Source organism: Podarcis gaigeae, assembly GCF_964106915.1.
Source record: "Podarcis gaigeae genome assembly, chromosome: 2".
Lineage (NCBI taxonomy): Eukaryota > Metazoa > Chordata > Lepidosauria > Squamata > Lacertidae > Podarcis > Podarcis gaigeae.
Genome location: NC_139679.1, coordinates 2,540,145 through 2,566,228, shown reverse-complemented (window position 1 = coordinate 2,566,228; position 26,084 = coordinate 2,540,145). Strand labels below are relative to the sequence as shown.

The window sequence follows — 26,084 nt, the reverse complement described above, 5'->3', positions numbered from 1 at the left end:
TGGATAAGTATACAAATTGGTTTCTTCAAAAGCCTGGAACCCTGTTCTCTCTTTTAAAACTGAGTGTCGGAGAATGTGCTCTAAAGGGGGGAAGCAGGTATTTTTCATTAAAGGTTTTGCGGAAGTGGAATGGCTCTCAAGGTATCCACCTGCTCTTTGCTCTCTAGCTTAGCAGCTTTTACAAATAGTCTGGTCCGGGACGGGGGCAGCAGGGCAGAAGGAGTTGCTTGCATCAAAATGCAGCCCATGTTAAGATGCTCCTTAAGGTATGGGATTTAAACAGTCTTCTGCTGCAGTCTCAGTATTCATAGCATATACACAGCACATTTTAAAGACAAGATTAAAACATCCAACACAAATGCAGAGTGACAGAGATTGATTTCAGCCAGATTGCAGTGGTGGAGCTTAAACCTGGACCATGATGCAGAGCAACAATTGATTAAAAGAAGAAAATTTTAAGCATGTGCAGAGTGCAGTTCCCTCACTTAATATGGCATTTTGCTACACCAATAAGGATTGTTTCATATCTGATGTTGCAACTGCCAAACACATGTGAGACTTGGCACTGCTCTTTCTAGTAATTTAACTACCATTGTAGCCAGGGAGGCTGATTAACTGCAGCTCAAAAACTAGTGCTTCTCAACCAATGAAGTCAAACATTGATGGAAGAATACTTATGCAACAATTTCTGAGATCGCCTGTACCAACTAACCCAGTGCAATAGCAAAGCCTATTCAGTTATGTAACTTTAAGTGAGTTCACATTTTTCCCATGTATTGCTCCACTCTCATATTGGCCAGAGTCTCAACAGGCATCACCAGAGCTTTTTCACACAGTACGTGTTTCACTTACGGAATTCAATGCCACTTACTGTGGTGACAGCCAGTAGCTTAGATGGGTTTAAAGTGGATTAGACAAATTCAGTGAAGATGTCTGTCAGTGACTACTAGACATGATGGCAGTTTATTACCACCAGTATTGGACGCAGCATATACAGCTGACTCTCAATTTATGTGGAGGTTAATTCCTGGGATAGCGCATAAAGCCAAAATCACGTATAGTCAAAATGTACATTCTCTGCATCTCCAAATGCTTTCCCAAGCTGTGTGCAATGGCAGGTGGGATTACAAAAGTTTCCCTGCCAGATGCTTGCCCCCCTTTTAATTTGTTTTCATCCAAGAGCATACAACTGAATTCACACAAGTTAAATTTGCATAAGCTGGAAGTTGACTGTATCTAAATATCAGGTGCAGGGGGCAAATGAGGTGAGGGGCGACATCATCACATGCTGATTGTGGGCTTCCTAGAGGATCTGGCTGACCACAGGCAGAAAGCAGATGCTGGGCAGGATGGTCCCTTGGCCTGATCCAGCAGGGCTTCTCCTCCTTCCCCATCCCTCTTCCTCACTGGATGCCTGTTTGTTTCTGGCCCCAGTTCAGGATGCTGCATTAGTGCTGAAAGCCCTAAAGTGGTAACAAACTTTTCTTGTATGGACACTGCCAAACCTACACTCAAGAAGGCAGAACCTCCAGGCTGGATTGTTGCAATGCGCTCTGTGTGAGGCTGCCCTTGAAGATGACTCAGAAGCCTCAACTAATCCAAAATGCAGAAGTCAGATTACGGGCTGAAGTTTCATTTAGAACCCATGTAACACCTGGGGGACGCGGGTGGCGCTGTGGGTAAAACCTCAGCACCTAGGACTTGCCGATCGTATGGTCGGCGGTTCGAATCCTTGCGGCGGGGTGAGCTCCTGTCTTCGGTCCCAGCTCCTGCCCACCTAGCAGTTTGAAAGCACTCCTAAGTGCAAGTAGATAAATAGGGACCGCTTTATAGCAGGAAGGTAAACGGCGTTTCCGTGTGCTGCGCTGGTGCTGGCTCGCCAGAGCAGCTTTGTCACGCTGGCCACGTGACCCGGAAGTGTCTCTGGACAGCGCTGGCCCCCGGCCTCTTAAGTGAGTTGGGTGCACAACCCTAGAGTCGGACACGACTGGCCCGTACGGGCAGGGGTACCTTTACCTTTAACTCCTGTTTTAACTCCTTCCCTACAGACCCTCCCGGGTGTTAAAATGGACAGAGGGAATTTTAGAGTTGGAAGGACCCTGAGGGTCATCTGCTTCAACCCCCTGCAATGCAGGAATCTCAACTAAATAGAATCATACAATTTTAGAGTTGGGACCCTAAGAGTCATTATGGGGCTATGCATGACATTACTACCCCTATCCTGGTGTGATTTTGCCCCTCCCCTTGACTTTCACAAGTTGAACATTGAAGATCTGAAGGGACATTCTAGCCACATTGAATTGAATGTGGCGAGAATCCTCCCCATGACTGAGAACTGTACATGTATCAGTTCCAAATTGAACGGGGATTTTTACTGCATTCAGCTGAATCCTGTTAAAATCTCCCTGTAGACCTTCATGCTCATAGTGCAAAAGGTTGGGAGGGGATTCTTGGAGGTGGGACCAGCACGCATGAGCCCCTCCCAGGTTGATCCATCTCTTGAATGCAGGAAGAGGGCTGCTATGAGGAGACTGGGTGGAGGAGAGGGGTGCTTTGAACAGGTGGAGGCAGAGAGGATAGATGATTCTGATGATATCAAAGGACTCCTTCACTCATGTAACCTCAGAAGACCACAGAGAGGCAACGTGGGGTGAAAGGAGTATGATTCTGGTGAAATCTCTCAAACTAGACTGCAGTGGTATGGGTTTTCCGCAAAACTGCAAATCGGAAAATGTTTCTATGCAAACATTTGCATTGATCCCCCCCCCTCCAGTTTGCACCAGAAAATTTCCTGAATGCATAGAAATTGATCTAATTTGGCTATCATTTATTTTAATTGTATTTGGTAAACAAAGCTAAGGGAAGTATTCAGCTAATGTTCTGCAGAAGCACAAGAGGATTCCCCCCTCTCTGCCCTGCCCTGTTCCCAAATCCGTTCCAGAATGTTGGGAAAAACCCCAGAACAGATTTAGGGGAGGGCACAGTAGGAGGAGACATTCTGTCACACAAGGAGAAATTCTTGCCCTGGCAGAACATCCAGCGTTCCACTACACTGAATATAACCCCATAAACTTGAAACTGCCAAACTTAATACGGTTGCATTTGCAATTAGACCCATTCATTGCTGCTAATGAACTCATGTTCCAAACTGTGGTTTGACTAGAGGTCATCTGCCCTAGGGGAAATGCCGTGACAGCTCAAAGAGGGACCCATCCACCTCAGGGACCATTTTGACTCATCATGAGAAAGAGGAAGTGAAAAATGGTTAGGTAGTTCCTCTTTAAAATGCAGCTGGGGATGGGGAAGGATATCTCCCTCTGCTTTTCAGAATTCATGTGCAACTTTCCCCTTAAACACCCACCCACAGCCCAACCTTGTAGCACATGGTAGTGGTGACTGGGTAACAGGCAACCTGGAACATGGGCAGAGGAGGGCAACCAAGATGATCAAGGGTCTGGAAACCAAGACTTATGAAGGCTGGGGATGGCTAGCTGGAAAAGAGGAGAGGAGATATGAGAGCCATCTTCAAATACCTCAAGGGCTGTCACATGGAAGATGAAGTAAACTTGTTTTCTCCTGCTCTAGAAGCAATGGCTTCAAGTTACAAGAAAGGAGACTCCTACAAAACACCAGGAAGAACTTTCTACAGTAAGAGCTGTTCAACAGTGGAATTATATCCCTCAGGAGGTGGTGGACTCTCCTTCCTTGAAGGTTTTAAAGCAGAGGGTGGATGGCCACCTGTCATGGATGCTTTAGCTGAGATCCCTGCATTGCAGAGGGTTGGACTAGATGATGCTTGGGGTCCCTTCCAATTCTACAAGTCTGTGAGTTTGTCATTTTATCATTAGACGGAGGAGGCAATCACTTCAACCACCAGATGCTGGGGGACAGGGAGCGGTGAAGAGGACAGAGCTATTTGTGCCATTTGAATTGTGGTGCACCAACTAAGAAGTTGCCTCAAGTGCCTGGGCAGGTGAGGGATAGTGAGATTTAAAATGCACTTTAGATTCGTGTCTCCTGAGGCGAAATGGGAAGCTGCCTTCTCCCCCCACTGAAGCCTTGTCTACTAGGGTTGCACAGCAGCAGCAACTTCCAGAAAGATCTCATGAGATCTTGTAGAACTCTTGCAAGAGTTTTGAAAACTGTTGTGAGATGTTGCGGGAAGCCGCTGTCGTGACCTTGCTTCACTCCACCTCATTGGTGGGGCTGGACCTTTCTCTGGGGCTCTGCTTGTTGTCATCCCCCCTCCAGTGGAATGCTGCAAGGGAAGTTCCCTTGAGAGTGGATGGAAAGAAAAGGAAGTTTCTAGAATTGACACTCAGGGATTTCACCGTACAACCAGTATCTCTGATTTAGGCTGCAGCCTTGCAAAAAAGCCATCCGGGATGGCTTGCAAAAAAGCCAAATGCGCTGCGTTTCTCTGCTCTCCCGGGAAGGCAGGCAGGGGGGAGCAAAGACTTTTGCCCCCCGCCGGCCTTCAGAAGAGGTCCAGGACCTCTTCTGAAGGCTGGCGGTGGGCAAAAGTCTTTGTCCCCCCTGCCTGCCTTCCCGGGGGCCGGCCAGCATTTTAAGATCGCCCGGGACAGCGGAGAAGTCTTCGCTGTCCCGGGAAGGCAGGAGGGGGGGAAAGCAAAGACTTTCGCCCCCCGCCGGCCTTCAGAAGAGGTCGGGGGACAAACTGTCCCTGGACCTGGTCTGAAGGCGGTTTCCATAGGAACGCATTGATTGATTTTCAATGCATTCCTATGGGAAACCGTGCTTCGCAAGACGAAAAACTTGCAAGACGAAAAGACTTGCGGAACGAATTAATTTTGTCTTGCGAGGCACCACGGTATTTCACTGTCTCTGGTCCTTTGGGAGAAATAGGGTATTGTCGGCCCCCCAACCACAAAAAAATGAGCTTAGTGCAAAGTGCTTCTGACCATGTGCAGACTGTTCTGTTCCCTTTTTAAAAAAGTAACAATGAAATCACTGAACACACCTGTTTTATATTTTGTGTTCCAGCAACTGAATGCAAAGATGAAATTCTGACTAGTTTTGCAACCTGCAAACCTGCTGCATTTCAGTGTCCTAAAAGAGCGGAGTTTGCTTCTTGGGCTGCTAGTCATTTTAGGCAAGGCTTCATTTACTTTTTTGAACCTCCTCCCCCCACTTCCAAAACAAACAGGCTGTTTCCACGCATTCCCTGCTCGCCCCCATCACCCCTGGGGAGCAGCCTGCCCAACCCTCTTGGCCTCTGCTGGCTGCCAATAGATGTTCCTGTGATATAAATGCTAAATGGCTTTTCACAGGCAAAAATAGTCAGTGGTGGTGTCCGATAGTCTGCCAAGCCAGCAGCTGAAGCCAGCCTGCATCTATCGAAGCACATATTCCCCCCGCTCTCTGGTTGCCTTAAATGGCTTTTGTGCGTTTCCTTTTTTGCCTTTGCTAGCGGTTGTGAACCTTTTCTACCTTGTGCCCCCTCCCAACCGCAACTCACAAACTCTTGCGGACAGAAGGCCTGACAACCCTACCGCAGATTGCATCCTGTGCAGCAACCCAGCATTTAAGCGGGGGGGGGGGGGACACAACCCCTTTGCTGTGGTGAAGAAAGAAGAAATATCGGGATGTTTTTAGAAAATAAACAGTGGACTAGGCCCTGGCTGGTGGTGCCGAAGCCCTCCTGGACTGACAGGGTGGAGCCTGAAGGCTCTTGTGGACAGTGAAGGTCCTCAGTGCCTCTCTGCTCATGGCAGAGGTTGTTCAAGTCCAGCGGGCCCATATGCACAGCCCCATCCTCAGGTAAGAACAGGGAGCGGTCATTTTCTTGGGCTGAGGCTGCAATCCTGCACAGACTTGCCGTGCCGTCCTAAGTGTGGTGGCATTCAACTCGGTTTTTAAGTTGAGCAGATCCATTGCAATGAATGGAGCTGACTTAGCCATGTCCATTAATTTCAGTGGGTTTGATCAGAGTAAAGACTTAGCTGAATACCAGTACCCTCTGTCTACTCAGAAACAAGTTCTAATTAATTCATTGGAGTTTGCACCCAGGAAAGTGGGGTTAGGATTACCTAGGAGTTTGTCCCCTGAACTCAGTGGGGTTTACTTCTGAGCAGACAGGTACAGGCTTGTGCTATAGAAGTTCTGAGTTGTTGTATAGCTGGACAAGAAAGTGCTCCTGTACCTGGGGGTTTCTTTGGCTGCTTCAAGCTTTCAGCCAGGCTGCCTTTTCAAGATGGAAAACCCACTAATGGTGTGCTCAAAGTTATGCTATACTGTTTATGTTAATCCTCCTCCTTCCTCTTCTTTTGAAAAGTGCCTTGTTGTTGTTGTTTAGTCATTTAGTCGTGTCCGACTCTTCGTGACCCCATGGACCAGAGCATGCCAGGCACCTCTGTCTTCCACTGCCTCCTGCAGTCTGGTCAAACTCATGCCGCTAGCCTCGAGAACACTATCCAACCATCTCATCCTCTGTCGTCCCCTTCTCCTTGTGCCTTCCATCTTTCCCAACATCAGGGTCTTTTCCAGGGAGTCTTCTCTTCTATGAGGTGGCCGAAGTATTGGAGCCTCAGCTTCACGATCTATCTTTCCAGTGAGCACTCAGGGCTGATTTCCTTAAGAATGGATATGTTTGATCTTCTTGCAGTCCATGGGACTCTCAAGAGTCTCCTCCAGCACCATAATTCAAAAGCATCAATTCTTTGGCAATCAACCTTCTTTATGGTCCAGCTCTCACTTCCATACATCACTACTGGGAAAACCATAGCTTTAACTATACGGACCTTAGTTGGCAAGGTGATGTCTCTGCTTTTTAAGATGCTGTCTAGGTTTGTCATTGCTTTTTCTCCCAGGCGTCTTTTAATTTTGTGGCTGCTGTCACCATCTGCAGTGATCATGGAGCCCAAGAAAGTAAAATCTCTCACTGCCTCCATTTCTTCCCCTTCTATTTGCCAAGAGGTGATGAGACAAATGGCCATGATCTTCGTTTTTTTGATGTTGAGCTTCAGACCATATTTTGCGCTCTCCTCTTTCACCCTCATTAAAAGGTCCTTTAATTCCTCCTCACTTTCTGCCATCAAGGTTGTGTCATCTGCATATCTGAGGTTGTTGATATATCTTCCAGCAATCTTAATTCTGGCTAGGGATTCATCCAGCCCAGCCTTTCGCATGATGAATTCTGCGTATAAGTTAAATAAGCAGGGAGACAATATACAGCCTTGTCATACTCCTTTCCCAATTTTGAACCAATCAGTTGTTCCATATCCAGTTCTAACTGTAGCTTCTTGTCCCACGTAGAGATTTCTCAGAAGACAGATGAGGTGATCAGGCACTCCCATTTCTTTAAGAATTTGCCATCGTTTGCTGTGGTTGACACAGTCAAAGGCTTTTGCATAGTCAATGAAGCAGAAGTAGATGTCTTTCTGGAACTCTCTAGCTTTCTCCATAATCCAGCGCATGTTTGCAATTTGAAAAGTGCCTTAGTGATGGTTAATAAATTCTATAGTACTTGAGGGAAAAATAAAGAAGACTGTGATATCTTAAAGACCAGCAGTTTCATTCTTTGTAAGCCGAGCAGACCCATTGTCTGTGCCAGATTTTAGGGGCTCTTGGGGGAGATTCAGTATTCAGTGGGGGGCTCTTCCTGAATGAGTCCACCTCCATGGCACTGTCGCCACTGCCTAGCCACTTACTTAATTAACAATTTTCTACATTTCATAGAATCATGGAATTGTAGAGTCAGTCCAACTGTCTGGAATGCATGAATCTCAGTCCCCAGACCCCTAACCAGACCAGACCCTGCTTACCTTTGCAAATGTGCTAGCAATTTTATTGCTGCACCACTGTTTTATATTCCACCTTTCCTCCAAGGAGTTCAGTGCTCCCCCCCAGCTCTATTTATCCTAACAACAACCCTGTGGGTTAGGTTAGATTAGACTAATCCACAGTGACTGGTCCCAAGTCACCCAGTGTACATCACATCTGGTGTGATGGCTGAGACGCTACCTTCCTGTACACTGTCTCACCAGTGCTGCATGCTCTGGTTTTCTCCTGCTTGGACTACTGCAATGTGCTCTACCTGGGGCTACCTTTGAAGGCGGCTCAGAAACTGCACATAATCCAGAATGCAGCAGCTAGACTGGTGACCAGGACCATATAACACCAGTCCTAAGTACACTGGCTCCCAGTATGTTTCTGAGCACAATTCAAAGTGTTGGTGCTGACCTTTAAAGCCCTAAACGGCCTCAGTCCAGTATACCTAAAGGAGCATCTCCACCCCCATTGTCCAGCCTGGACACTGAGATACAGCTCCAAGAGCCTTCTGGCAGTTCCCTCACTGCAAGAAGTGAGGTTACAAGAAGAGGGCCTTCTTGGCAGCGGCACCCTCCTTGTGGAATGTCCTCCCATCAGATGTCAAATAAATAAACAACTGCAGTGGTACCTCGGGTTACATACGCTTCAGGTTACAGACTGCTAACCCAGAAATATTACCTCGGGTTAAGAACTTTGCTTCAGGATGAGAACAGAAATCGTGCAGTGGCGGTGTAGCGGCAGCAGGAGGCCCCGTTAGCTAAAGTGGTGCTTCAGGTTAAGAACAGTTTCAGGTTAAGAACTGACCTCCAGAATGAATTAAGTTCTTAACCCAAGGTACCACTGTATCTGACTTTTAGAAGATATCTGAAGGCAGTCCTGTGCAAGGGAGTTTTTAATGTTTGAAGTTTTATTGTCTTTTTAATATTTTGTTGGGAGCCGCCCAGAGTGTCTGGGGAAACCCTGTCAGATGGGCAGCACATAAATAATACCATTATTTATTATTACTGTTATTGAGGATTCAAACCCTGTTCTCCCACAGCTTAGTCAAATACAGATGGGAGCTCGTCTCAGGGTGGAGGGTTCAAGCCCCACGTTGGGCAAAAGGTTCCTGCAAGGGGTGGGCTAGAATACCCTCCTGGTCCCTTCCAACCATGATTGTAAGATTCTAGCCACTACACTACTCTGGGATACTGGAACAGAATACAAGGGAAGCAAATTGGGAGCATTTCTATTTTATATTCTGTTAAGGTTGATACTCCACATTTCCTCCAAGTTGTCTCAGTGCATGCATGGCTGAGCACCCTCTGTGCTCTCCCTCTGCACCACTGCGGAGGCCGCTGCTCCTTCTCCGCCTTGCTCTTGTCCCTGCTTGTGTGCTTCCAAAGTGCAGTAATCAGGCAAAGATGGGGAGGAAGAACAATAGAATCGTAGGTAGATCACAGCCCGGGGACTTGGGGCAGGGCAGGCAGTAAGCAAAGGTTCCCTGCTAGGGCGTAGGCCTTGGCGGATGCCCAACAATGCTGACCCCTTCTGTTTGCCCAGCTTGGCACCCAGCTGGCCATTCTGGCTGGGGCTGCTGTGAGCTGGAGTCCAACAACATCTGGAGGGCCACAGATTCTCCTCTGGGATAGATGGAGTGGGGAATCAGTGGAATAAGGTTACCCTGGAATACCAGATATCTGTGGGGGCACTCTTTCAGTGCAAAAGTTGTGTTTTGGGGCCCCCTGTTTGCACTGAAAGTTTATTCCTTCTTTGTGCCCTAATTGAGTTCTGCTTCAGCAGCATTAATCCCCCCCCCCAACTATTTCTTCTTCTTCTTCCTGGAAATATTGACATCACTATTCCCATCAGTGACAATGTCACTGAGGGCAGATGCATCTAATTTAGAATGAGGCCCTTCTTTCCAGAACTGCATCGCCTTCACTTCGCCTGAATGGGTGACCAAGAGGGGAACAGACCCCTCCCCTTGAATCTTTTTCTTTTCTGAGTATTTAACTGTTTAAAGTAGATTTAATTTTTTTAAAAAAAACAAAAAACTTTGAACAATGTACCTCTTAAATCAGCGACAGCAAGACAACCTTCTGTTTTCCTTAAGTGTGATCAAGTTTGCAGAGTTTTCTTCTTGACTGGGCCAGATTAGCTCTGGCCGCGTTTGAAAAAAAGCTTTTGCTTGTACCAAATAAATCAAGACAGTAACTATGCCATGGTGTCGTAAGCCACGGACTTAGTGGGGTGTGAATGTGTCCTTCGATGGGTGTGTGCCCTTATACTTCAGAATGTGGGGAGTAGGGATGTGAAAAACTGTCAGATTTGGTTTCTCGGAGTTTTGCATTTTTCAAATGTTGCTTTCAGTCTCCACATTGCCGCAAAAGTTTGCAGTTTGTTTTAACAAAATCCAACATAAAATCATCAGCATTATCGTGTGAATTTCTCCTTATATATATATGTTTTTACATATTGTATATGGTCTGCATCAACAGAAGTCTAGCGTCCCAATCAAGTGACTTGTTAGTCTTGCTCTATACTGTTTTGGTCAGACCACACCGGGACTACTGTGTCCAGTTCTGGGCACCACAGTTTAAGAATATTGACAAGCTGGAACATGTACAGAGAAGGGTGACCAACCTCTGGAAACCAAGCCTTATGAAGAATGAGGGAACTGGGTATGTTAAACCTGGAAAAGAGGAGACTGGGAGGAGATATGATAGCCATCTTCAAATATCTCAAGGTCTGTCACACGGAGAAGGAATGGTGCTTATTTTCTCCTGCTCTGGAGGAGAGGAGCTAAACCAATGGCTTCAAGTTACAAGAAAGGAAGTTCTGACTAAACATTAGGAAAAACTTTCTGACAGTAAGAGCTGTTCAGCAGTGGAAGGGACTCCCACGAGAGGTGGTGGACTCGCCTTCCTTGGAGGTTTTTAAACAGAGGCTGGATGGCCATCTGTGATGTATGATCTCGCTGAGATTCCTGCATTGCAGGGGGTTGGACTAGATGACCCTTGGGGTCCTTTCCAACCCTATGAGTCTATGATTTTATGCCATTTTCCCCATTATAGACATTTTTGCAATTTCCCCTAATGTACCTTCATGTGCTATGCCTTTGATGTCTATTTTATCCTAGTGTGTGTATTTTTATACACATTCTGCTAAGAAGTGCAAAAATTTGCGGAAGCGCTTGCTTCTACATGCGAAAGTTGAAGGATAGCTGTGTTCTGGTTTGTACATTGTTTTGGAAACTGCAGCTTAGGTGAGTGTGCCTTTGAAGGCGAACGGAGCTCCTCCCCCATCCCAAGTGGTGACCCAACCCTGCGCTGCCCCACCCAGCCCGGCTCAGTCTGCTGAGCGTTGCTACACACTTCTTCCCCAAAGTCCTGCCCTTGTGGCTGCATCTTCCAGGCCTTGGGTGCTCTTGCAGGGAGTTTCCTCAAGAGAACTCCTGGTGTGGAAGGATATGGGTGCAAATTCTTGTCTGGAAACTTCCTTCCCTTCCTAAGGAAAGCTGAATGGCATATCAGTGCTTAGCGGAGTTAAAGCAGCTTGCAAGACGGTTGCGAGGCAGCAGCTTGTGAAGTCCCGTCCCCCCAGCTAACATGCTGTTTAGCGTTCTACTCGCACAATGCGGGTGATCACGATCAGGACTGGTGCCCACACAAGGTGCCTGCCACCAGAGTGTGACAAGTGTAGGGACCCTGGTGGGTGTGGGGCGGAACGAACAGCTCATTACAAACACAAAGGAACCTCTCTGCCATCGCTCACATGCTTGTTGCGCTAAAATGCTGCAAGTCAACTTTCTGCAGTTACCTAGTAACGCTACTGGGAGAGAAAGTAAGTTGCCCGGTGATGTTTCCAACTTGAGACCTTGCAGTGGGTTTGAGGGTCACCTTTGCCTCTCTTCTCCATAACTGGGGTCCCTAGAAATGAGAGGCTCCTTGGAGAGGTGGGGAGCAAATCTGGGCCCAAAGGAGAGGTACACTGAGGAGAATGTGGCTTCACTTTCAACTGCCCCTTGAGCAATTTCTCCAGTCTTCATGGCTTGTGCCTGTGTGCTGCCATCTGCTACTGATATTCCTCAGCAGCAGGAGGGAAGTGTGTAATCACACACACACACACACCCCACTGATTCTGATCCAGTTTTTATGGTTTGGGGGAGAGGCAGGATGTTTCTTAGAGCCTCACATTTTTCCTACTCTGTCCTCTGCTGCATTTAGGGACCCGGGGTGACAATATAGGGAGTGGAGAATTCCCCACCCTTGCCAGTGCGTTTGGCACCTTCATCTTTTAGAGCAGGCATAGGCAAACTTGGCCCTTCAGATGTTTTGGGACTACAACTCCCATGATCCCTAGCTAACAGGACCAGTAGTCAGGGATAATAGGAATTGTAGTCCCAAAACATCTGGAGGGCCGAGTTTGTCTATGCCTGTTTTAGAGGATGCACCTCTTAATGCTGGTCATCAACACCTGAGATATATATGTAACTGTAACTGTAATCTGTAATTGTAACTGTAATCTGTTTTAATTTGTTTTAGACATCGCATTTTCAAATAGCTGCAATGTACCCTTGCACCTTATGGTGAAGGGTGGGCAAGAAATCATCATCATCATCAACATCAAGTAATAATAAAACAATTATTGCAACTTGCCTTATAGGGCTCTTGAAGAATATCCTCACAGCAGCCTTAGAAGGCCAGTCTTGTTCATCAGATACGCTGCCAGCCTGTTTGCTGTGCTCCCCACACTTCCCTTTCCTCCCTCTCACCTCCCCAACCCTCACCCGCTCAATCTCCTTTAGCCCCCTCCCCTCCAATCCCCAAAGCTACCCCTCCCCCAACAGTTCACAGAGGAGAGAGGAATGAAGAGGAGACAGGCTTTCTTTCCTTCTCCCTCCGGTGCTGCCCAAATGAAGTGCACATTTTGAAATGCATACACCCTTCTGCCGGCAGCACACTAAGGGGAGATAGACTTCAACCTGGGGTGAGCTGACAGTGGTGGGGAGCGCATGAAGGCTTGCCTGTGCTGCCCTCCCAGCTGCCCTCTTGCTCATGCCTCTCACTCAGCCAGGCCACCTGCTTGCTTGGACCCCAGGCTTGCCTCGCCTTGTTATGCACACATGTGATCAAATAAGCAAATGGGCTGGTGTGTGGCAGCCACAACGACTACGGGGAACATGGGAAGGCCTGATGGGCCATTTCAAACCTGCTCCCTCTGCTCGCATGCTTGCTTCTACTGCTGCCCTTCCTGCTCCACTCAGTTGCGTGTCCAATGTTGTCATGCTGCAGTTTGTGTGGCCACCTAGTGGTGGCCACATGAACAGCAGCATGACAACTCTTTTTTTGTAAAAATATTATATAGTAAGATATGGCTATGCATGCATATAATAGCAATGGCCTAGTTGACCACCTTATTGCTTGCTTGCTAATGATTAGTGATGATCACTTGATGTTTCACTAGGGTTGTTCACCTGCTTACTAGAATGTATGGTCTCTGGAAGTTGAGTCTCCATGTGGGAGAGGCATGCGCTCATCTTTAGTCCTCCAGTGCATGTGTGTTTTGATGCATGCCCATGAACGTGGAGTCTTCTCTAGGCCACCACTTGCTGCCTTCACATGCTGCAGCTGCCCACGTTAATTTGAAAAGTGGTGGACTCATAATCTGGTGAACTGGGTTTGATTCCCTGCTCCTCCACATGCAGCTGCTGGGTGACCTTGGGTCAGTTATACTTCTTTGAAGTCTCTCAGCCTCACTCACCTCACAGAGTGTTTATTGTGGGGGAGGAAGGGAAGAGATTGTTAGTTGCTTTGAGACTCCTTAAGGGGAGTGAAAGGAGGGAAGTCAAGTCCAAATTCTTCTTCTTCTTCTTCTTCTTCTTCTTCTTCTTCTTCTTCTTCTTCTTCTTCTTCTTCTTCTTCTTCTTCTTCTTCTTCTTTAATGCATGATACAGCAAGCACTTTCCTCCCTAGCGGTATGTCATTTATCAAAATAACAAATGTGTGTGCTCTTTGCTGCTTCTGATATGTGGCTGAGTTTTTCTTAATTGGTTGTCTCCCCACCCGCTACTAATCAGTATCTGGACAGTAAATGTCATCTGATCTGGGCAGATGGGCCTCCTTGTCTTTAGTAACTTAGCACTAGAACTGGTGGACATCCGGTGAAGCTGAACATTGGAAGATTCAGGGCAGATGAAAGGAAACCCTTCTTCAAATAGCACATAGTTAAACGATTGAATTTGTTCACGCAAGAGGCAGTGATGGCCAGCTGGCTTTGAAAGAAGATTAGACAAACTCATGGAGGGTAAGGCTATGAATGGCTACTAGTCAGGATGGCTTTGTTCTGCCTCCCCTGTCAGAGGCAGTTGTTGGAGCTTGCAGGAGGGGAGAGGGGTCTTGCATCCCGGTCTTGCTTGTGGTCTTCCCATGGGTGTCTGGTTGGTCTGAGAGAACAGGATGCTGGACTAGATGGGCTACTGGCCTGTTCCAGCAAAGCTCCCACTGTGTGGAAGGGGCTTGAGAATAGCCTTTTTTTAATGTTTTCTGCCTTTAAAAAACAACAAAACCACCACCACAACAACAAATGCTCAAAGCAGTGCACAGCAATATTTAAAGCCATTGTAATAAACCAAGTAATAAATTCACTGAGCAATATATAAACAATATGGAGACAGCCATAAAAACAGCCTTGGCTCAGCTGATAGAAAGCCATGCTTTGCTATAAATTCTCATATACAAACACTAGAACTATGTTTCTTGTACTCTGGAATACCATGATAAGAACATGAGGAGAATTGCCATATTGGATCATTCATAGATCTGGCACAGTATTTTGCTTGCCATGTGACCCTAAAATGATTTCCAGAAGATAAAAAGGATGATAACTGTTATGTACTAAGCTTGGATCCTAGAACAATAGGTAGGTAGGATCCTAGAATGCAACAACTGATTGGCTTGCAGGAAAAGACCAATCAGGCTCCAGGAGGGAAGCAGAAAGCAGAATCAGCCAATCAGATGGGACCCATTGTGTAAATAATGTATATAAAGCCTGAGGTTTGGGGGGAAACTTAACTTCTGTTCTACGAGCTGCAATAAAGAGCATGAAATTACTGCAATAAAGAGCATGAAATTACTCCAAGTATATTTCAATAACCCACCTTTACTTGTTCCACAACTGCCTTGAAATACAGAGATTCCAAACAAGCATGGATTGGCAGTGACTATTCCAGGGTTTTTGACAGCCCCACCTGGAGATTCTGGGGATTGAACCTAGGATCTTCTGCATGCAGAGCTGGCCCTCTGCCACTGAGCTACAGTCCTTTCCTAATTGCTTGGAGCTATCTTATGCTGGGACGCAGGTGGCGCTGTGGGTTAAAGCCTCAGTGCCTAGGACTTGCCGATCGAAAGGTCGGCGGTTCGAATCCCTGCGGCGGGGTGCGCTCCCGCTGCTCGGTCCCAGCGCCTGCCAACCTAGCAGTTCGAAAGCACCTCCGGGTGCAAGTAGATAAATAGGGACCGCTTACCAGCGGGAAGGTAAACGGCATTTCCGTGTGCGGCTCTGGCTCGCCAGAGCAGCGATGTCACGCTGGCCACGTGACCCGGAAGTGTCTCCGGACAGCGCTGGCCCCTGGCCTCTTGAGTGAGATGGGCGCACAACCCCAGAGTCTGTCAAGACTGGCCCGTACGGGCAGGGGTACCTTTACCTTTACCTATCTTATGCTAGCCTTTGGGTCTCTCCCAACTCAGTGCTTATGTCCTTTATGACATCAAAGGATGACTCTTAAGAATCATAGAGGCTGCAATCCTATACACTTGAACTGTGAGCCAGCCCCATTGAGCCCCTTTGTGGGGTTTACCTAGGGCTGGCCCCACCGATGAGGCAAGGTGAGGCGACACCCTCGAGTGGCAGGATCCATAGGGGCAGCAGATCCATCCTCCAATGAATGCTGCCATGATGGCAGTGACAGCTGCAGCACTCTCCTTAGAGGCCAGATCTGCCATTTCCTTGGCGGCCAACCCAATACCACCTCTGTAGTGTCTTCCTGGCAAATAGGATGTGCTGCTGGTCTCCTCTCACCACTAGGGAGGAAGTGACAGAGGCTGCCCACTGTGCTCTTCTGGGCTCTGCACTCACCTGGTATGATTTTCCTCCTATGATGGCCTTTGATTCCCACTTCAATGTTCATGTAAGGTTGATGGATTCTCTGCCCTCTGTTCCCAGTGTAGACCTCCACTCACTCCTTCTTTCCTGGAGAGGGGTGCCATTTTGTGGTTAGCCTCTTGGGCTGGCCCTGAACTTACCTCTGAGTAAACATGCATTTCCTTTATTCCTTTTAATTGGTTTTGGACAGTGGATGTTCCAGGTGTTGTTACCAACCCAAAGCCCTTGGGGAGGAAGCATACTAGAAATTGGGCTGACTAAATGTTTCTTGCACCTTGTGGAAGTTGCTGATCTTTTGCTATGTGAAAGAATTGTGCAGTCAGGAGAAATAGCACTTTAATTTGTGCAATTAACTCTTTTCTCTTTTGGGAGGTGTGGACAAGCTGCAACACAACGGTGTTACACTGGGGCTTCCAATACCTTTAGGGTGGCCAGATTCAAAAAGAGGGTGGGGGTGCTTCTGCACCTCCTGCACAGAAGAGCAGATTTCAGAAAGCGGAGGCTGTCTTGCCAGCTGCACCTTCTGAAGACCCCCTGTGTGCCCCTCCTCTCTAGTCCTGGTGTGCGTGGAGTCATTGGTTCTGGAATTGCACTCTGTGCATTCTCTGTTGCTGCCTCTTACTCACACACCCTCACACACTCACGAGAGGAGCAATAGCGAAGAGTCAGACTAACCCCCCAGCTCTAATTAAGCTCCCTCTGATGCCCGCAGCTCTCCTTCAGAATGCCTATTCTCTTGGCCTTGAAATCCCTCCTGAAAATCCTTTTTATCCTTCAAAGCTATTAATCCTCACCTGTTATAGAAATCAACCCTTAGTACATGTAACTTTGCCCATTATACTTGACTCTGTTGACTACCCTCCCTCACTTGAAATTTTAGATGGTAAGCTTTGGGGGCAAGGATATGCCTTTTCTTTTTTAAATTATACCTACAAAGCATAGTTGCTTTATATGATAATTTAGTATGATTATAGGGCCATTAAGGTGATGGCTTTAAGTACCACTTTAATGTCACTAGAATCCTGTTTGTATAAGATTGTGTTTCTAAGCAGAATGAAGGACTGATACTTCATATACAAAATCTATATATAATTAATTAATTCTCAGAAGCTTGCAGCGAAGGGTCGGACTCAAGCCCAGGAAATGATTTTTATCTGTTTATTCCCAATAAACAAAATAAGGTGAATGATTGAATTCTTCTGTGGCTCCAAAACACTCCATGGAAGAGGCTGCCCCACTGTTAAGAGGAGCTGGATTCTGAAAGATGTGTTTTGTTTGTGCAAGCCCATCACATTTGCATCCTTTTGCATAACACTTTTGCATAACTGATTCTACATGGACACATGGAAGGAGTCTGGCCCTGACCACAAGAAAGCTAATGCCAGAAATCTCAGTAAGAGATATGGAGCAGTGCCTTCGAGTAAGCTACAAAAGTTGGAGTCCCTGATTTGCATCTCACCTCTGCCATGAGCTTATGAGGGGGCCAAGGGGGCCAAAGGCAAGTTATTCTCTCTCGATTTCAACTTCCAGAGTTCAATGGGACTTACTCCTGAGTAAGCAGGTGGAGGATTGCAGCCTACCTCACTCTGCCTTCTGAGAGTTTGCTGACAGTGCAATCCTATGCATATCTGCCCACATGTAACCCCCATTGAGTCAGATGGGGTCAAATTTACTCCAGGTAAATGTGTGCAGAACTGCAGCCCACAACAGACTTCCTTGTTGCTTTCTGAAATGCCAGAATGAGGAACCTATGGACTTCCAGAGATACTGTGGGACTCCAGCTCCCATCAGCCCCAGCCAACATGATCAGTAGTCAGGGATGATGGGAGCTGAAATTCCACCAGCATCTGAAGGGCCACAGGTTCCCTACCTCTGGCCTAATTTCATAGTGGTAGAAAAGAAAGAAAAAATGGGAGACAGAGAGAAAGAGAGAGGAGGGGGGTAGAGAGAGGGGGTGATGTACCCCCTTTGGGCTCTGCCTCCACACACTGTCAACATGTGCTCTCTGCCACAGATCATGCTCAAGCAGAATCCCCTGCCCACTCCTGATCCTATGGGATGAAATGGGAAGAAACCGGGTGGGCTGCGCTTTGGGAGAGCATCTTCTAAGTGCAACACATCTCAGACTAATGTCTCCTTGACTTTGCCCTTGCTGTTGGCTCTGAAGCACTTTAAACACCCATTCTGTTTCTTGTCCCCCCACCCCATCCTTCAGTGGCATCACAGCTTGCCTTCCACCTTTCCTGGCTAATTGAAAAGATAGTGGGCCCAGATTACAGCCTTGCTGTGTAAATTGCTCAGCATGGGAGGCTGGCTTGACAGCCGGCGAGGGAGATGCTCTGGCCAATGAATCAATCATGAGGCAGTGGAACCGGAAAGTCTGCTCTGGGCGACGTCGCCCGATCCCCCTCACCGGCCCAGCCAAGGTGATGATTATTCACATAGAACGCAGGCTGATAGAATGTGTGGTGCCATAATCCAAGTTGTCATGAGCTTTGCTGTGCCTTGGATATAGAACTGGTGCCGGACCACACATTATAATGAGTATTATTACTTATTGTTCTTACTGTGAAGCACTGGCTGCTGTGTTAGATGAAGTGCAAGTTGAAACCTGGGGCTCCTCTGAGCGACCTGTTTTTGAGCATTCATCCTGATTTGCTTGCATGTAGCTTACATGGAGGTAGACTGTGTCGGGTCTTCATTGAGCATTTGTTCTGATTTGTTTAATGGGCAACTATACCACAATGAGGGATGTGGGTGGCGCTGTGCGTTAAACCACAGAGCCTAGGACTTGCCGATCAGGCGATCGGCGGTTTGAATCCCCGCGAAGGGGTGAGCTCCCGTTGCTCGGTCCCTGCTCCTGCCAACCTAGCAGTTTGAAAGAACGTCAAAGTGCAAGTAGATAAATAGGTACTGCTCCGGCGGGAAGGTAAACGGCGTTTCCTTGTGCTGCTCTGGTTTGCCAGAAGCGGCTTTGTCATGCTGGCCACATGACCCAGAAGCTGTACGCCGGCTCCCTCGGCCAATAAAGCGAGATGAGCGCCGCAACCCCAGAGTTGGTCATGACTGGACCTAACAGCCAGGGGTCCCTTTACCTTTATACCACGATGAGCATTTATCCTGATTTGCTTGTGGGGTGTTATTCAGTTGTTCCTCCTACACTTTTCAGTGCACTTCCCTGTTGCTTTTTGTTGCACAAGAGCCCTCTTGGATCCGACCAGTGGCCCATCTAGTCCAGCATTCTGTTCTCACAGTGGCCAGCCAGATACCTGTGGGAAACCTGCAAGCAGGACGTGAGTGCAAGAGCAGCCTTCTCCCCTCCTGTACTTTCCATCAGCTGGGATATGGAAGCATTGCTGCTTCTGACTTTGGGGGCAGAGCGTAGCCATTGAGGCTCAGAGCCACGGGGGGCTCATCCACACTTACCTTTTGCCCCACACTTTCTGGGCACAGATGCATGCTTTCCCTGTCTGTGTCCAAGCCTTGTTTTGCCTTTTGCCCCACCACTTTCCCAAGGAAAACCTACTCTTTACAGTAATGCTCAATTGGGGTTTTCTGTGAATTGCCATTGGCTCTGGTTCAGCAGTAAAGGGAGGGTTTTCTTGAGGTAAGCGCTGGTTGGGGTGGATGGGGGAAGAAGCACTCGGACACAGAGCTTTAAAATGCAGACTTGGTCTTAGAAACATGGCACAGAAGGAGGTCTGGATGAGCCCTGATAGCCTTATCAATTGACAGCCTTATTTAATCCACTTTAAATACACAAACCTGAAGCTTGGATATATACTTCAATTCCTTCCACAAAATACTGAATGTCTGGAGGCACCTTAAAACATGTACAGGAGCTAGCACCATGGCTTACAAGAGGGATGGGAAACTTTTGGCCCTCCTGATGTTGCCAGATGCCAGCTCCCATATGCAGCCCTCCCCCTACATATAGCAGAAAGTGGTAACTCCAGGAACCCCCACCTCTACCCCTGGTTTGTTATATAAAATTGGCAATTAGCCATTGTTGGATGGTTGCTGTCAATCCTACGTGGCAGCCTTCCTCTTTTGCCTGCTTTTGTGTTAGGAAAGACTCTCCAGGAAATTCATGGGCCATCGCCCCCTTTCTCTGGTGCAGTCTTTATTTTCTAATGTTTTATCAGCTTGCTTAATTAAAACCCTGTTCATTATACAGAGCTCAGGGCTGCCCTTTGTTCTCACAGAGCAAAACATTTGCTGCTGTATTATTCCCCACGTGGCTGGAGACTTGTCCAAACAGATCTCTTTGAGATCCCATACTATCTGGGGATGGCTTCAGCCCAGAGACACTTATGCCAAATTATCACCATCTCCATCCTGCTCTTTTAGCTAGAGAACTCAGGCCAGCATCCCTTGTTCTCCCTTCCACCTGACTTATCTTTACAGCAACCCTGTGAGGGAGATTGGGCTGAAAGAGGCCCTTGGCCCAAGGCTACTCATTAGGCTGGAGCAGCCAATGTTCTGCTGTCCAGGTGGTGTTTGACCTCATCATCGCTGACCATTGGCCATGCTCACTCGTCATTATACTTCTTGCACTGCTTCACTCCCAGTGGGTGATGCTACATGCACAGTGGTATCACTGGTTTTCCAGACCTTCACGTTCTTCCGCATGACTTGCTTCCAGGATTCATGTGACTCGACCGGAGGCAGCAGTAATTGCTCAAATGCATGAGCCTGGGCTCTGTAATTGAATTTGCAGTCCCTAATCCGATTGCCAGGTGCTGGTTAACACGCTCAAGGCCCTGCAATGGCATTAGGGGGCTCCTCAGTCATTTCTCAGCATTGTAGCTGGCCAGGAAAATGCATCTCCCCCCTCCCCCTTCAATGTTGCCCTGACTCAGAGCCATCTGGATCTGCAAAGTGGAAAGAAAGTCTTTGAAATGCTGCAGTGTGACACTGATGTATGCATGAACGTCTTCGAAGTTCCAAGACAAAGGAGCATATGGAACTGTTTTATAATGACTTGGATTGTTAGTCTATCTAGTTCAGAATTGCCTATCCCTGATCAGCAGGGCCTCTCCAGGGCTTCAGGCAGGAGTCTTTCCCAGCCCTACTTTAGTGATGCAGAGGAATGAACCCCGGGACCTTTTGCACATACAGCATGTTCTCCACACAATTCAGAAATCCCAAGTAGCTCTTCCAATTCCAGCAGAATCCCAGGTAACTGAGTGATTCCTAAACCAGGCAGGTTAACATCTTCAGCCTCAGTCTCTTCCAGGCATGTGTGTGAGACTTGGAAGTCATATTCCAGGCAATGTGACCAATAAGAATGTGCATTCTAAGAATGTAAAAAGAGCCCTGCTAGATCAGGCCAAAGGAGTTCCATCGACTCTGTTGTTACAATGACCAACCAGATGCCTGTGAGAAGCCGGCAAGTGAGTGGAACCTGAGCTCAACAGCACTTGCCCTTCCCAGCAACTGGTACTCAGAGGCACACTGCCTCCAACAGGGGAGGTGAAATATAGCCACCTTACAAACATTAAGTGCTGACATTCATACTATCTCATTTCCTTAAAAAAATATGAATTTTTAATTCTTTTTAAATATAAAAACCATACCCTTCCTCCCACTGTACCCCCCTCTGCCTACTTTATCCTGACAACAACCCTGTGAGGTAGGATAGGCTGCGAGGTTACTCAGGGTCACCTGGTGAGAATCACAGCTGAGTGAGGATCCCAGTCCCAGTCTGACATTCTGACTACTGTGCTATACTGGCTTTCCTTGCCACAAAGAGCCAAGGCTGTTAACTGCACTGGACCAAAAATGGATTATAATGGTAGTGAAGCCTGTGCAGAAGACCTATCCATTGGGCATTCATCCTTGCAGCTGTTGTCAGGTGATGGCAGTTGCTTATTGAGCAGTCATTCTGATTTCTTCCTTGGGAAGGTAAATGCTGCTGCTGCTGCACCAAAGAAGTACAATCCCACACTTCTCAGTGCATTCCCCTTAATGTATAAAGTCTGATCTTTAGGGGAAGTGGGCTTCTTGTGCAAGACCCCCCACCACGACCAACTATAACTGTGCAAGCTGAATTTGCCAGAAGGCAGCTGAATCCAACCCCAAAGTAGTGACAGCCTGGAAGCGCCCTTGCTCAGACACCCTTCCCTCACCCCTTCTGTAGTGGCACGGGGCTGTAGGGAGGCTTGATGTAGAGAACAAGCACTTCCAGGATTGACTGTGCTAGGTAATGGGTAATCTCCTGGCCCAGTGGCTTTTAGGAACCTTGGGCATTTTTGGAAGACTGCATCACACACAGAGATACCTCCTCCCTACATGTGTCCATCTCTGCTCAGTAACTTGAGTCTCTCAGGCCGTTGCCATGGTAATAGAACACCGCAGCAAAGCCCATAAGAGCAAACAGATTCCTAGTGTAGGAACTCAGCCGGCTGGAGTGAAATCCCACTGAAACCATTCCCCTTTGTTTGTGCTTGAGGAGACTGCTGGGGAGGCACAGATAGCTGAGAGGACCTAGGCAAACTCCCCTCCACATGCCCAGGAGCACCTGAATCCTACTCCCCACCTCCCATGCACAGTGCATTGCACTGGTGGTGCTGAGCAGCGCCACTGAGCGTATCTGAGCATCTTTGCCATTGGAAACCCTTCCCTAGGCATCTGTGGGTCGTGTAAATCCTTTCCTGTGGGAGAACAGCCAGCAATGGCATTTTTATTTTAAGGAGGCAAGGCCTGTGCAAAGCAAAATAATCCCCCCTCTGGGATGCATTTTGTTAAAGAGGAGAGCGCTGACTCCTTAGCCTCCGCAAGGAATGACGAGACCATTGAGAAGCAAGAAGAAAGCAGATGGCTTTGTCATCTCCCTCTCTTTTGACTCTTACTTGTTGTCCCAGCCTAGCCTGCAGCACAGATCTCTCTGCTTTGGAGTGCCAGCCTGGGAATTGGCTAAGTGGCTCTTTATGCGCAATTGCTATTCCCTTGGCCAGCCGGGGCACCAACCTGCCCTTTCAAGAAAGCAATAAAAGGCCAGCTGGTCCCCAGTTTGTGAAATGCAAGCCAGGTCTTTGCTGCAGAGCAAGTGGGAGAGAGTTGGTGTACAAGACACGCAAAGAAAGACTTCAGCTTGAAGGAGCCTGAAGCAATTCTGCATCTGCGTGGGAGATGATTTAAACAGGTGTGCAGGTGTTGTGTGATGCTTTAAGAGGGGGAAGAGCATACATCCACTGCAGAAGGCAAAAGGCACCCTGGATACAAATGGCAAGTCTAGCTCAATACTGGAGAGGCAGAAATTAGACTACCTTTTTCTTTGCCATGCTATCCTAACCTGTGGTTTGCCATCATGGCATTGAAGGAGAAGAGTGGCTCAAGAGAGCCGTATGGCGCAATGGTTAGTGTTGAACTGTGACCTGGGAGATCAAGGTTCAAATCCCCACTGAGCCATATGAGGCTCACTGGGTATGGTCACCATGTCTCAGCCTAAGCCACCTCACAGGGTTGTTGGGAGGAGGAAGTGGGGAGGAGAACCATGTAGACCACCTTGAGCTCCTTAGATTCTTTAATAAACAACAGTAACAAACAAACATCGAACCAAACTGACCAAGATCTGCTTCTTACCTGCATTGCAGGGGGATAGACCAGATGACCCCTGGGGTCTCTTCCAACTTCCAACTAATTCTATGCTTCTACCTAAGCTGCAGTCCTAACCATGCCTACTCAGAAGCAAGTCCTCTTGAATTCAGTAGGACTTGCTCTCAGTGAAATGGGGTTAGGATTACCATCTTAGAATCAGGAAGACCAAGTATTTTAAAAAGACTGGAATAACTTTCTAACATATTTGAGAGATCACTGTAAACAGCTGAAATCATTGGCAAGAATGCATTCGCACTTGTAATGTAACATGGATTTGGGATACTATTTTTATATAACAGATAGATTACAGAAAATATGCAGGAATAACATTTAGAATTGGAACTCATGCAGGGAAGGAAGGAGGTCTCAAGATTCGAAAGAACCTTTAAAAAAACATGTGTTAAACTTATGTTTATGGTGTATAACTTTTACGTGATAGATAGATAGATAGATAGATAGATAGATAGATAGCCATCTTAGGTGGTAAACCTGTTTCTCGGCCATGTGAGCACTCACCTTCGATTCAACACAATTCAGCACAGAGCCTAATTCACCAACTCAGTGAAAACTAAGCTGATAAAGCAAGGCTGTTTTATATTAAAATGATAAAATACACACATAAAGCCCACAGCATATGAAGACTAGCAAATGATGCATGTATAATCTTAACCTGCAAATCAAACTGATCCATTATGCTTTCCTATCCCTTTAATTGTTCACTAACTTGGCCCAATTGATTATTCTTGTTTTGAGTCCACCTATTGCAGTTACTGAAAATAAAATAAAAAAGTAGGTCACCACCAACAGTGAAAGAATGGTTAGCAAAAAAAATTGGAAGCTAGAAATGACGTATAAATTTACAGAATTCATTAGACTGAGACAAGATAGACAAGAGAAAATTTTAAAGACAAGTGGAATCCTCTAATATATATCACAGTGTGTATGCATTTAATTATTTGTTGTAAGGGCAGAGCAAGGGGGCAGGGCTGGATGCTCTTTTTACCCAACAGAGGAAAATGAGCCCCCGACTGATCGCTAGCATAAGGAGATTGACCTGTCGATCACGGCCAACCAGTTGGACATCCCTGCACTAGATGATCATTGGGCTCCTTCCAGCTCTACAATTCTATGGGTCAGCATGCAACTTCTAGTTTTGGCGGCAGGCCTGTGTTTTTCTTAACAGGTAGTTTTGCTCCACAGGAAACGACATGGGTTGTGTGTGTGTGTGTGTGTGTGTGTGTGTGGTTTTTACCATTTCATTAAAAGGATAATCATGCTGTAATGATCTCTACTCATTTGGTTCTCCTGAAGTGTTCAATGTTTTTACATTAATGTCCTTCAAGCGGAACAATAGGGCTGATTAACTGGAAATGAAACATTATGGACCACACACCCAGCTGAGCTTGATGGCTTGTTATTAACTAGTGATGTGCCCCATCAAGGGAGCAGATGGCCCAAGGTGCATTGCTTAACATGCCATTTTCAGCTCCATTGTCAGGCTCTCAACATAGGAGAGCCATCTTGCATCAGGGTGAAGCACAACCAACAGAGAGAAGCCAGGAAACTGGCTTTTGTGTATATGAGTGAGGCACTGCAACAGAGAGGTCCAGTGTGGCATTATTCTGTTCAGGGTTCCACTCACTCCATTCCATCCCTTCTCCTGCTAGAGTTCTTCTCTCCACCTGCTTAATAGCCATTCAGCATTCCATGCCTACTGAGCATGCTCAGTCCTCATTGGGCTGTTTTTGATCCACAATTCATTTTTCAGTTTCTTTTTTGTGGAATGGGGTTTGGACACATATGTGCCCAATTCAGCTACCACATTATCACAGCAAATGAGTGATTTCACTGGTGTAAATTCCATTGGCTCCATTTCTCCCCAGCAGTCCCTCACAAGGTAATGATGGGAGTGGGCTGCCCTTTGATGGATGACCCAGAGAGCTCTGCAAGGTTCTGCTTCCCTCTTACTCATTTCCCCCTTCCCTGTGCTTCCATTTCCCCCTCCAGGCTGCGGTACATGGTGAAACAGTTGGAGACGGGAGAGGTGAATCTGGTGGAGCTGAAGAAGAACTTGGAATATACTGCTTCATTGCTGGAAGCTGTCTACATTGATGAGACCAGGTGAGGCTGTGGGGCTCGTGTGTCTTGCCTGACCCCGTTTCCAGAGAGGACCCAGAAATAAGCACTGAGCTAGCCACTGGTTAAAGTGCAGAGCCTGCAAGTCTAGGGAGACTGTTTTAGAAGCTCAGGTGGGTGTTTTGCATGCTGTTGGAAACAGTTCAGTAGTGTTGGGACCTGACCCTGAGTCAGATGAGATCTCATGAGGAGAGGCAGTTCCCTGTAGACCCCAGTACATGCTGGGAGCAGGAAAAGTTATGACTCCCCTCTAGCACTGACTCTGGGATTGCCACTGTAAAGAGCACACTATCCTTGGGCCCCGCTCATTTATAAACCCTTTCCCTGTGCCCAAACCTCACCTATGCCACAGGACTCACCATCTCCCCCAAGCTAATCTCCTGGGCTACACAAAGCATCTCTAATTCGCA

General features: G+C 47.2%; 1 protein-coding gene and 1 long non-coding RNA gene across 4 annotated transcripts in view; one reads left to right on the top strand and one right to left on the bottom strand.

Annotated features, from left to right (window-relative positions):
- Positions 1–26,084, top strand: part of PDE1B (phosphodiesterase 1B) — a 139,327-nt gene that overhangs the window by 88,121 nt on the left and 25,122 nt on the right. For all 3 annotated transcript variants that reach the window (XM_083729203.1, XM_083729204.1, XM_083729205.1), the window contains exon 3: positions 25,546–25,659. In XM_083729203.1, the coding sequence (XP_083585329.1) occupies positions 25,546–25,659 (114 nt within the window). The remainder of the gene's footprint in view (positions 1–25,545; positions 25,660–26,084) is intronic.
- Positions 20,464–22,138, bottom strand: LOC310840126. Its single transcript, XR_014561825.1, has 2 exons — positions 22,068–22,138; positions 20,464–20,810 (listed from the first exon to the last, which is right to left on the bottom strand). It is a non-coding gene; the product is annotated as an uncharacterized lncRNA (long non-coding RNA).